At 37.1% G+C, this 13,468-nt stretch overlaps 1 protein-coding gene across 4 annotated transcripts; it reads right to left on the bottom strand.

Moving 5' to 3' along the window:
• Positions 1-10,472: 10,472 nt before the first annotated feature.
• Positions 10,473-13,016, bottom strand: LOC138891493 (probable E3 ubiquitin-protein ligase XERICO). Of its 4 annotated transcripts, none has more exons than XM_070174820.1 (3): positions 12,890-13,016; positions 11,790-11,852; positions 10,473-11,158 (listed from the first exon to the last, which is right to left on the bottom strand). In XM_070174820.1, the coding sequence occupies exon 3, from the start codon at positions 11,138-11,140 to the stop codon at positions 10,682-10,684; it is 459 nt and encodes a 152-aa protein (XP_070030921.1). In that variant the 5' UTR covers positions 11,141-11,158; positions 11,790-11,852; positions 12,890-13,016; the 3' UTR covers positions 10,473-10,681. The 4 variants fall into 4 exon arrangements, with proteins under 4 accessions (XP_070030921.1, XP_070030923.1, XP_070030924.1 ...); XM_070174822.1 differs by lacking the exon at positions 12,890-13,016 and adding an exon at positions 12,642-12,799; XM_070174823.1 differs by lacking the exon at positions 12,890-13,016 and adding an exon at positions 12,548-12,628.
• Between the last annotated feature and the right edge of the window lie 452 nt (positions 13,017-13,468).

Here is a 13,468-nt window from a genome sequence, read left to right as displayed (position 1 = left end):
GACGATTAATGAGGTGGCATGCATATGTAATTGCCTCAGCCCAAAATTCTTTGCCCAAGCCAGCATTGGACAACATACACCGTACCTTCTCCAGTAAAGTCCGGTTCATACGTTCTGCCACTCCATTCTGTTGTGGTGTATGTCTGACAGTGAAGTGTCGGACGATGCCATCATTTTCACAGACCTTATTGAAATGATCATTTTTGTATTCACCTCCATTGTCTGTGCGAATACACTTGATCCTCCTGCCTGTTTGATTCTCCACCATCGTCTTCCATTTGAGAAAAATTCCCAACACTTCATCTTTCCTCTTCATTGTATACACCCACATTCTTTGAGAAAAATCATCAACAAAAGTTACAAAATAGTGCTTCCCACCCAATGAAGGTGTTTTGGAAGAACCCCAAACATCAGAGTGTACATAATCCAAAATGCCTTTAGTATTATGGATCGCTGTACCAAATTTAACCCTTGTCTGTTTCCCTTTGACACAATGCTTGCAAAACTCCAAGTTGCAAGTCTTTACGTCTTTTAACAATACTTGATTAGATAGAGCTTTCAAGGATTTCCCTCCAGCATATCCCAAGCGCATATGCCATAGCCTGGTTGCTTCTGCCTCTTTGTCATCACTGGATGTCACTGTTGCTGTCCCAATAACTGTACTACAACGATAGCGGTACATGTTATTGTTCTTCCGATTAGCCTTCATTACCACTAGTGCACCGGAGCATATTCTCATCACTACATTTTCTGCAATGATTTTGAACCCTTTTGATTCTAGGGCTCCCACAGAGATGAGATTCTTCTTCAAACCCGGTACATATCGAACATCTGTTAATGTTCTGATCATTCCATCATGGCTCCTTAATCTTATTGAACCAATGCCATATGAGGTAAGAGGGCTGTTATCCGCTGTGTGGATGACTCCATATTCTCCTTCTTGAAAATTCACGAACCAGTCCTTGTTGGGACACATATGGTAGCTACAAGCCGAGTCCATCAACCATATGTCTGATGATGTTGATAACTCTGTTGTAACTAATGAGAAGTCTGAATCATCACAATCAGCTACATTTGAATCCATAATGGCCTTTCCATTGTTATGTCTGGCCTTATTCTTCAACTTCGGACAGTCTTTCTTCCAGTGCCCCTTTTCTCGACAAAAGGCACATTCATCTTTGCTGGGTCTAGATCTCGACTTGGATCTTCCCTTCTTAGTCCTCGTTTGATTTTGAGGACGACCCCTCACAATTAGTGCTTCTCCTTCTCCGCCCTTCTGTTTTTCTCCCTTTCTTTGTTCATAGCTGTACAAAGCCGAACAGACTTCTCTGAGAGAAATTTCGTCATTTCCATGGAGTAGAGTAGTTTCAAGGTGCTCGTACTCATTAGGAAGTGACCCTAACAACATCAAGGCCAAGTCACCATCATCAAAAGTTGCATCCATATTTTGCAAATCTGTGACCAAATTATTGAAACTGGTGATATGTTCATTCATTGTAGTACCAGGAACATAGGTGAAGCGAAACAGTCTCTTCTTCATGTACAATTTATTTTGACTGTTTTTCTTCAAAATTTATCCTCCAGTGCTTTCCATAATTTACTTGCAGAAGTTTTCTTTGTGTATGGATATTTCTGCTCTCTAGCAAGGTAGGATCGAATGGTACCGCAAGCAACACGATTGATAATTTTTCAATCTTCTTCTCCAATAACATCTGGCTTCTTTTCTTCAATGGCAAGATCTAGCCATTGTTGAAAAAGAACATCTAGAACCTCGCCTTGCCACATCCCAAAATGTCCTGACCCGTCAAAAATTTCTACCGCAAATTTCGCATTTGACACAATTCTTGTCATAAGCGAAGATGCCAACGATGACGTATTATTGACACTTGATGTAGATTCTTCTTGTTTACTGTCTCCCATTTTGACACAAATATTATTTAGTAGCTGACGACACAAATCAAGATTATTTCCTTTCTGGTGTGGAAGATCAGACTAAGCTGGAACCACAGAGCATACTCAGACAGAACCTTGACTCAGTTACCAAGATAGATCTTTTCTGATGTGGAAGATCAGACTATGCTGCAACCACAGAGCATACTTAGACAGTACCTTGGCTCTGATACCAATTGTTGCGGAAGTCAAATGTATATAGTGTGAATGAGTCACAACTACTATACCAAAAATTATGACAACCACTAAATAATAAACAAGACAATAAGACAACAATAAAAGAACACCAGAATTTACGAGGTTCGGCCAATTTTGCCTACTTCCTCGGACACAATCAATATTTTATTTCACTCCAAAATTACAAGTGAAATAATACTAAAGAGAGAAGATACAAATGCCTTAAGAAGATAAAAGGCAAATGAGAGGTGTCTTTAAATCCTAAACATTAGGCCTCCTTTTATAGGGTGAAATTTCCATTCAAAATTGTCATCCACCGATGTGGGACTTTTGACAATTTCAACAGAGCCTATATCGAAATCGATATTGACACAAAGTCAAAGTTCAATTTATTGTGGGCTCGAATCTGCGTGAAGAAATCTCTGCCGGAGCTTCCACCCAAGGTGGTGGTGGAAGTGGGTGATTGGAGCTATAACATTGCTATTTTGCCTGATGAATATGTGCAGTTCGCCGGAAAAAAACTCGTCGGTCCTTTGAAAGAGAGAGACTGTTGCTACTGTTTCCTCGAGCCAACAAATGAAATCATCAGTCCCTTCCTGTAGTCAGCACGTGGTTGTTTTAAATTCAAATTCTAAGGGCATTTCACTGGGCAAAAATACTATGCAACACTCACATGATTTGGGCCAAGCCTCATAAAGTAATTTCTACAGTAAAGGCCCAAAGAAGGAGGCTAATAAAATGAGGCCTATCAGGAAGAAGCAACCCAAAACATACTGGAAAGCTATTGGGCTTTCTGCCATCCCATTAGCTAATAGTTTTAAGAGAAATTTTCAGAAACCACTATGTTTTAGTGATTATTAGCTTGCTATAGCTACCATTTACTAAATTACTTCCTATAGCTATATTTTCAGTTGTTATAGACTATATTCGATGTATTTTTGCTACTGTATTCATGAATACAATAGCAAAACTCGGCGAAAAACAGGGGAGTCCAGCTAAGCAAAGAATGTATTCGACTGTATTCGCGAGCTGTATTCGTGAATATAGTAATGAAATTTGAGAAAAAAAGGTCTTCAAGTGTTTAAAAACGGTAAGTGAATCAATTAACGCGATAGACTCCTAATATAACTCAACAAACTCAATTATAACACACAAAATTTGTATTTTAAGTTATAAAAAAGATTTTCATCAACCGAAAAACACCCCAAAAACAAAGCAATCTCCAGAGATTCAATCCATCCTTACTTTTTTTAGTGGTATCTTTACTAAAATATTTTTTAGTGGTATCTTTACAAATAGATTTACATATTAAAATTATATAATTACATTGAATACAGTTAAATACATAAAAATACATTGAATACATGAAGTATAGCAGGTCATCTATAGTGCAAAAACATATGAATACATACTGCAGATACATTTGAATACATATATACATCTGAATACATAAATTATATTATATATATATATATATATATATACATAAATTTTTAATTAAAAAAATATATAAATATATTCATGGAATACAGCGAGACAGTGAATATAATAAAATACATGAAATATAATGATATACATTGAAATACAATAAAAATAAATATAGTGAATACAATGAAATACATGGAATACAGCGAGATACATTGAAATACAATAAAAAAAAAGGTAACAGACTCTTCAAGTTCCTCAGTCCCAAACTTCATCCCCAATCCACCGATATCCAGGCTGTCGCCATGTGGGGCGTCGCTGCCGGTTAAATGAAGACAATTGTTGAAGAAGCACCAATTTAAAGGATCAAACGGAAACTAGAGACAGAACTTCTTCAGATCTTGCAAGGCAAACATGAACAATCAATGCAAAATCTAAGAAAAATTTAGAATGTGTAACACAACTGTGTGAAAGAAATCGCCGCCCGGAGGAGGGGGTTAGGGGTGACACAACAAGGAAGGAGGGAAGTGGTCGCTGGCCGGATCTGTCGTTGGCAGAGCACAGCCCTTGCTAGGGTTTCTAAAAGCAGGGGAAGAAAAAACCGGGGGAAAAAGAAAAAAAAGAGGAAAGAGAAAGGAGGAGAGAGGGAAGAGAGAGGGAGAGAGAGAAAAATAATACACAGCGTATTTAATGGCTTAAAGGTAGGAAGTGGCCATCAATAGATATTTTGCTATAAAAATTAAAAGGTAGCTATAGGAGATAATTCTTTTAAAAAGGTATTTATTTATAATAAATAAGGTATCAACTTTTGATATATGAGGTAAATTTTTCTAGTTTTAATGCACTCTCTGACGCCCAGCCATCTACTTCTATCACCATAGAGACCGTTGTGCCGCCATCTTCGATACTCCAAGCCACAACTGAAACCAACAGTTAAGATTTCGATGCTGATGATAAAGTTGATCTCTCAATGGTCCACACAATCTTGCTTCAACAACCACAATTGTCATGGGGTCTTATGTATGAGAATGATTCTGATTTCTCATCTCCCTCTCTCAACAATTCTCTAATGCTTCCATGGTATGAGAAGGGGTCTGGTTCAGCTATATTTCCAGAACCTGCCGTCATTGACACCTCAAGGTCGACGAAAATAGTTATAGGTAAAGCTTGCAAAGCTTTTGGGATCAATGTTGCAGGCTTTGAGCATGAATTGTTCGACATCATCCTGCGAATGGAAGAAAGAAGACAACTCCAGTTAAAGCAGAAAGACATGTCAAATTCTGGAAAAAAGAGCAGTAAAAAAAAAAGGAGAAACTGAAATAAAAAGGTTGAAATGTGGGTTAAACTATGATAAGGTGGTTAAGAAGGATAGGGGTAGGCATCTCAAAGCTTTTTCTGAATGAAGCTCAAAATCCTAAGTTGGAATGTGTGGGGGGTTAAATGACAATAATAAAAGAGATACTTTAAGTTATTTGTTACATAAGTGGAGGATTGATGTTCTTTGCCTTCAAGAAACAAAAATTAAAGACTGGACTGTCAAATTATGTAGACAAATATGGGGGAATAGGTGGGCAGGTTGGGCAGAGCTAAAGTCTTGTGGCAACAGTGGGATATGGTAATTATGTGGGATAAGTGATAATGGAATTGTCTTCAGATTCATCAGGGGTTTTACACCTTATCTTGCATTCTGGAGAGTCTGCAGGATGAGTTCAAATGGTGCTTCTTAGGGGTCTATGGCCCTCACACAAACCTAAAAATAAGTAAAATGTGGGATGAATTGGCAACAATCAGGGGAATGTGGGCTGAAAATTGGGTTATAAGGGGTGATTTTAACATATGCAGATTTAAGAGTGAGAGGCACAATTGTGTTAAGAGGTCTAGAGCAATGAGGGACTTCTCAGATCCAAGACTTGGATATCATTGATCTACCTCTGCAAGGGGCCTACTACACTTGTTCGAGGGGAGAAATTTCTATCAAGCATCCCAAATAGATAGATTCCTCATTTATCCAGAATGGAATGAGTGCTTCAAAGGTGTGAATCAGTTTCACTCCCTAGAGTTTTCTCGAATCATAAGCTTTTGCTCCTGGAAAATGGGGACTGAGAGGTGAATTCTTCCTACTTCAAATTCGAAAATATGTGGTTGCAAGTAGAAGGTTTTATGAAAAATATTGCATAATGGTGGCAAAGTTACAACATAAATGGAAGGCCAGGTTATGTACTCATTCAGAAGTTAAGAATACTGAAGAAAGATATAACACGCTGGAATAAAGAAGTTTATGGCAAGAAAGAGGTTAGAATAAGCAAGATTATGGAGGAACTTATGGTTCTTGAACAAATCACTGAGGGCAGAGTTCAGTCTTTTAGTGGAAAGAAACAAGATGCTTGCTTTGAAGTTTGAACTTCAGCATATAGCAAAATCAGAGGAGGTGTCCTGGAGACAAAAGTCCAGATGCTTATGGTTGAAGGAAGGGGATAAAAATACCAAGTATTTCCAAAGAATTGCTAGTTCTCATAGAAGAAACAACTGCATAGATAGGCTGAAGGTGAATTATGAGATCATTGAAAATAAGGAGCTGATCAGGGGGGAAATTCTGGATTATTATCAAAAATTATATATTGAGTCTGAACAATGGATACCTACAGCTAGGTTTGATGATTTAGCAAGTATTTCTGAAGGAGACATAACCTGGTTGGAAAGCTTATTTGAAGAATAAGAGGTATTGGTGACGTCCAAATCCACTACAAAAAAGTAAATAGACACGGTCGCATTCAATATAATTTATCCAACTATGAGTCGGAGTCGAATCCCACAGAGAACAATACGTAGGCGATTAGGCGTGTAAGAAAATTATCACGTATTATGCTAAGCCAAACACTTAGAAGGTGATTGTGAAAATATTTATAACTAATTGCAAAAATATAAACTAACCTAGAAAGCAACTAAAATGATCAATGGCTACAAGCATGGATGCATTGGGAATTACACTCAAGTAACGATCCAATGTATTTCACGATTTTATAAATATGAGCGAGTTTATGTTAATTAGCCTCGGGTAATAATTCTATAATAGATTCTTCCGAAGACTAACAAGACTTCCTAATTGAATTATCCCTAAAAAAATTAATAGATTAAGCACACCCAAATATGGCTATAAGTAGTTCAATCCTATCCCTAGGTAGAATCTATAAAGTGAGGGTTAACGCCTCAAGTTCTTGTTAATTAATCTTTCTCAACCCCAAATTATCTTTTCCAAAATCAATTCGAAGTAAATGGGCGAGTCCTAGGGTTAGATACTCCCTTTGGAAACATTAAAGAACAAGAATAATAAAAAAAATAATAACTCACTTCAATATAGATAAAACTCGTCAATACATAAGCACAACAAGATATTTAATCCACACTTTAAATATGAATATTTCCATAAATAAGATTCAAGTGTTGGAAAAAATACTACACACTTAGATATTCAATACAAAGCAAGAAAATGAAGAAATGAGCATAAATGGGTAAGAAATTCTCAACCAAAAGTTTCAAATCTTCAAGATCCAAGTGTGTGTGCAAGAACCCTAGCTCCAAAACTTCTGTTCTCTAGTCAAGAAATGTCAAAGATGTCCAGAGATTGGCCAAAGATGTGTTTTCAATAAGCTAGGTCGTGTATTTGTGGGGTTGTAATGGAGTAAATGTGAAATGCCAAGACTATCCATAGCTGAAGCCCGTTGACCGCAGAAGCGACCATTGGTGGAAAATACTACTCCGCAGAAGCGAAAATGTCACCGCAAAAGCGGCTTCGCAAATGCGGACCTCAACCACAGAAGCGGATTCGTCTTCGCAGGTGCGCTTCCAATGTAATTTCTCCTATTCCGCAGAAGCGGCCTTTTCTCGCAGGTGCGGGCCCGCAGAAGCCCGCACCTTTCCGCAAATGCCGTTTCACTGAAGAAATTTTGCACTTCTTTTCCTCTTTTTTTGCTCAATTCCACTTCAATTGACTTCAATTCTCTTCAAGACTTATTGTACTTGAAAATCTAGCAATGCACACCATAAATCACCTCATTTTATAATTTAAGGACATAAAAACTAAAAAAAAGAGACTAGAATAAATGGTAAAATCACCACTCATCAGGTATTCTCCACCATCAAAGCATGTGCTCCTGATAAGGCTCCGGGGCCTAATGGTTTCACTATGGCCTTTTTTCAGAAGGCATGGCTGATTATCAAGAATGACATGATAGCTGCCTTGAATTTTATTCATCGAAATTGTCATATGGAGAGGTCATGCAATGCCTCTTTCATTGCTCTAGTTCCCAAATAAAAAGGTGCTATCGAACTCAAAGATTATAGGCCAATTAGTTTGATTGGTAGTTTATACAAGATAGTAGCTAAACTTCTTGCAGAAAGACTTAAAAAGATGATAGAAGGTCTGGTTTCAAAGCGTCAAAATGCTTTTATCAAAGGCAGACAGATCACTGATAAAATTTTCAGTTCTTGACAACAGAGGACCAGTGGGTTTTTTCTCTCAACAAAAGAGGCTAAGACAGGGTAATCCTCTCTCACCTTTTCTCTTTATTCTGGCGATGGAGTGTCTTAGTAAGATGGTAGACAAAGCCAAACAGATCTAGTGGTTAAGTGGTTTCCATGTTGGTCTTAATTTTGGTCTTTCTCTCTCAGTTTCCCATCTGCTATATGCTGATGATACCTTGATTTTCTATAGGGCAGAGAGATCCAAAGTCCTATATCTCAATCTCACTCTTCAGTTATTTGAAGCGCTCTCAGGCCTTCATATCAATATGTCAAAGAGCAATGTATATCCTGTTAATAATGTTCCTAATCTAGAGGAGTTGACTGAGATTCTGTGTTGTGGTACAACTTCTTTACCTACCACCTACCTTGGCCTCTCACTTGGTACAAAAAATAAATCTTTAGAGGTTTGGAATGGAGTGGTAGAGAAATTTAAAAATAAACTTGCTTCTTGGAAAAGGCAATATCTCTCTATGGGGGGAAGACTGACACTCATTAATAGTGTATTGGATAGTATCCCTACTTATCTAATGTCCCTTGTCCCAATTCTAAGCAAGGTGGCCAAGCAATTAGATAGAATTATAAGAACCTTTTTGTGGGAAGGAGGCCGCAACGAGCACAAATTTCGTCTTATTAAATGGACAAAGATTACCATGCCTAAGCAATTTGGGGGTTTGGGAACCAGGGACCTAACCATCCATAACGAGTGCATGCTCAGGAAGTGGTTGTGGAGATATAGCCAACCAGGAAGCTTTTTATGGAAGGAGGTTGTAATGGAAAAACATGGCTCTCAAAATCACTGGTGCACTTTGCTCTCAAGAAGCCCACATGGAGTTGGCCCATGGAAGCATATCAGAGAACTCCAGCAGCACCTCTTTCAAAGTGGAAACGACGCCAACATCAGATTTTGGAAGAATATGTGGATAGAGGGGACCATCCTAATGAATGAGTTTCCAAGCCTTTTCCATATTGCTAGTGACCAGAACACAACCATTTCTCATAATTGGCAAGATAATTGTTGGCACATTCAGTTCAGGAGAAACTTCCAAGATTGGGAGCTACCAAACTACTTCAACATTCTGGAAAAATTGGGGGGCTATTCACTTGTGCAAGAATCTGCTGATAGCCTGAAGTGGAAGGATGGTCTTTATTCAGTAAAACCATGATACTCTCATTTGTGCTCTTTTAATGAGATTATTGATAGATGGCCATGAAAATTTATTTGGAAAACAAAACTCCCTACAAAGGTCAAATGTTTTAGCTGGATAGCCTTACACGAGGCTACATTAACTCAAGATAATTTAAGCAGAAGAAGCATTCCGATTGTTAACGGATGCTTCATGTGTCTTCAATAATTAGAAACTAACAGCCATCTTCTACTTCACTGCTCAGTTGTTGCAGATATCTGGTACATGTTCCTTGCTATTTTTGGCATCAGTTGGGTTATGCCACAAAGCATCAAAGAAGCCTATGAATGCTGGTCTCTTTGGAAAGTTGATAAGTCCATCAGGAAAATCTGGCAGATGGTTCCTGCCTGCATCTTTTGGTGTGTCTGGTCAGAAAGGAATCGCAGATGTTTTGACGGGATATCAACTCCTTCTATGGTGCTTAAGGCTAGATGTTTTCTATAGTTGTATAGTTGGCATAATTTAGTTCCTAATGACTGTCATATGAAGTTTTTTGATTGTTAGCTCTTTAGCTCTTGCTTAGCTCCTTTTTGTTCATAGCTGACTGTTTTTTTTTTGTAAGTACTCTCTTTTGTACACCTTGCATCTACTGGATGCCATATGCTCCCTCCGTTGAACCCATTTGACTGAGCACAGAGTTTAAGAAAAGAGAGGACTTTTAAACTTGTGGTGTAAAATGAGTCACATATATTTTGTGTGGCTATAAATCATTGCATAAAGTTAAATTGTTTCCAAATATGGAAATAGGTCATTCTTTTTTGGCACGGACTAAAAAGGAAATAAGTTTACATAAATTGAAACGGAGGGAGTATAAAATTCCGCTTACTTTATCAAAAAAAAATCGTCTATCAAACTTCACTCTGAATGAGTGCTCCATATTGGAAGATCAATATTTTTAATTTGAGAGACATGTCCTGCTACTGAAAAAAGGACAGTACAACTATTATTGCTTTATTTGTGTGCATAAGGGTTCCTCCTAAATGTAGTTAAAGGGAGTCTAATTGAAGAATCAAGATCCCATATGATACATAAGATTATTCATGCATAGGTTAACCTCCACTATTAGACAAGCTTTATTTGCTTGAATTCATGTAACTCTTCGGGAAAATGCAGATAACCTATCAGGATTATGTGACATTTCATCATATCAATCAAGCAGTAAATTGTTCCCTTTATTGCTAGCTGGCTAAGCTAGAAGATGGAGAACATCCCAAGTGGAAAAATCATAATATATATGTACAACAATGTATGAATACTTGGTCACAACAAAGAGACCCGTCACTATGAGAGGACGCAGAGTATTACAATTTAACAAGCTACAGACTTACGCCGATCAGGCATCCATCTATTCAATCTGTACACTACTAAGCTGTACATAGGAACACCTCGAACAGATGGAGTAGTAGCCTCACAAATTACTAGATTCACATTGGACAAGTATCTTCCTCACCTTCTTGAGGCATAATGTAATTCCTGCAGAGAGGACAGGTGACATTCCAATTCTTGATCCATTTCTCGAGACAGAGCTTATGAAAAACATGGCCACATGAGAGGCGGTTTATTTCTACATCATGGTTGAAATCTGCCAGGCATACCGGGCATTCTTGTGCAGGGTGATTAGATGTACACATTGAATCATAACGAACTGCAGGGGTTCGGCTTCGGAAGTCCTCCATATATGAACCCGAGGGGCTCCCACGACATTCAAACGGGTCCAAGGGGACTTCAATAGAATATTCTTCCGAAGATGCAAAGTGGATGCCAATCACATGAAGAATAGACCAAACTATCTCCTTGACAACAGAGATAGATATGGCTGTGTTAACCAGAATCACACAGAACACTCCTGCATCTGCTGGAGTTGGATATTGTGAGAGTCCCATTTCGATTCGAATCGGAACCTGGATAACGAAAAAGAAATATTGACAATTATAAAGTATAGCAATTCAAGGAAGACATAATAAGTTCACCAAGCAAAAAGAGTCTGTTAGTCTAAAATCAAGTCCCATAGTTTTTTTTAACAAAACCAGCAGTCAAATCCATCTGCATATAGGTAAAAGAATCAATTTCATATTTAGCCCATAAACTACTTTTCGTAATAGTTTTTCTAACACTCTCAGATAGGGCATCAAATGATTTAGTTTCCTTTTGGAGCTCAAGTAGAAATAGATTAAGTAGTCTGCTCAGAGGAAGTAACAGCAGTAATTTCCCATCCATGTCCCTTTTTTTCCCCATACTTCTTTTGCTAGTATCGATGGCAAAATGATACAAATAGAATGTGATCACTGGCCATTATTATTATGAAGAGAAACGGTTGGAGCGATCAGTTTGAAAGCACCAAAGCAGCCATTTTAGCTATTTCTTGTATTGATTTTCATGCATATATCTGTAAAGCATGAAACATTTATCTACTACTACTATGCATTTAACATTTGACATAACTTAAGTACTCAAACAGAAAAGAAACATCAAGTCAATGACTGAATATCGTCTACTGAGAATCAGACGCCAAGTAATGATGCAAAAATTTACCTAGTCCAGAAATGAAGAGTTTTTCTTCAAGCAAAACTTTTGGAAGAGCTTAATTCACTGGAGCTGCATAGAAAAATCAGCAATAAATATCAATCAGTCAATTAAGAAGAAATGTTGAAGAAGGCCGCAGCAGTGAGCCTAAAGATTAAGATATTCCTTCAACAGAAGCAGATTAGATAGACTCCTCTTATCCAAGTATTTGTAGCATATGCATCAACATAACATCTATAAGCATAAGAACCGAGCAGGTGAGAAATTTTTGGGAAGCATAATCTAGTAAAGAAATGAAAATTGGAGCCACATCTAAGCAAAAGGAAGAAATCCCATTAACCAAAATCCCCATCTTATTTCCTATCAGTTAAGTTTTTTGCCATTAGCAAACAAATCCAATTTTGCTTTCTTGCAACCAAATAAGAGAAAGCGCATGAAAAGCAAAATTTCTATTTCCTGAAAATTTTCAACTTGACCTCTCTCTCCACTTTTCTGTTCGAGAAAGACCATGCAAAGATAAATTCTCAGATCACCAACTACAACTTTGCAGTAAAACCCAAAACGAGAACTTTTCTATCCTAAAACCTAAATTCCAATGCAAGGCTATATATAACTGTAAACCCAAAATTCTAAATTTTGTAATGTAAGTAATATAACCTAGCCCCTTAATCCTAACCCTAAACTTTCTACGAATGAATATGAAGATCCAAGATTAAATTTTTAGATCACCAACTACATATATGCAGTAAACCATTTAAAAACAGAACCTTTTGGATTATTGATTGAAATGTGAAGATTCAAGATAAAGTCTTCAACTACCAAAAAACACTAAAAAGGAATCAAAATGAATTAAAAGCATACTCTGAGTAAAGAAGCACTATATTTCTTGAAAATTGAGATCTAAGTACACATCAGAGTCACTTTTTATCTAAACCCCATCAAAAAGAACAACCAAAAGAGGAGGCTTTTGTTTTCTACAACAAGAAAAAAGAGTAACTAGTGGACCAAAAAGAGAAAAAGCAAAAGCACAGCTGGAAAAGAGAAAGAAAAAGAAAAAAAGGGTAGGTGGTACTCTTTATTTTTTGCTCAAGAAAGTAAAGGGTACTTACTTGTAAGTTTCTTTTAGCAAGAACTTTAAGATTGTAGAGAAGAAGTTGTTTTTTGATGATTGAGCTGGAAATTCATAGGACAGTTCTTGAAAATGGCTGTCGATGACTATGTCCTATGAACCTCCAAAATATCCTTCTATTTATAACAACAAAACAAAGTACTGATCAAACTCTCTTTGGTCCCACCCAAAAATTACAGCATGTATTTTGCTCACTTTTGTGCAAATCTTTTTCAATTATTGGAACTTCTTTTTTGGGGTTGAATTGGAAGTGTGTCCTTTTCATTGTAAAAGGTGGCATAGCTTGCTTCCAATAATGGACAGTAACTCTTTTTGTTTTTTCTGCTAATTAAAATATCTGTTGATTTTAGTACAGGTTTGTTAGGTAACTTTAACTAGTAATTTTTTGACCAGAGATTTTAAGGGCCTGTTTGGACATAAAATTTGATGGAAGACTTTTTTAAAAACAATTCACTTTTTTCCGAAATCAGCGTTTGTTCATAAAATTTTCAATTTTCACTTGAAAATGCATTTTGAAAATTTTCGAAAATTTGAAAAACTATAAAAAGCAGTTTTTCAA

This window comes from Nicotiana tomentosiformis, chromosome 5 (genome assembly GCF_000390325.3).
Source record: "Nicotiana tomentosiformis chromosome 5, ASM39032v3, whole genome shotgun sequence".
In the NCBI taxonomy this organism is placed as follows: Eukaryota; Viridiplantae; Streptophyta; class Magnoliopsida; order Solanales; family Solanaceae; genus Nicotiana; species Nicotiana tomentosiformis.
The sequence above is the reverse complement of the archived record's forward strand: the minus strand, read 5'-3'. Positions and strand labels throughout refer to the sequence as shown.

Coding starts and splice junctions, on each gene's coding strand:
- LOC138891493 (XM_070174820.1), bottom strand. CDS start 11,140: ATGGGACTCTCACAATATCCAACTCCAGCAGATGCAGGAGTGTTCTGT.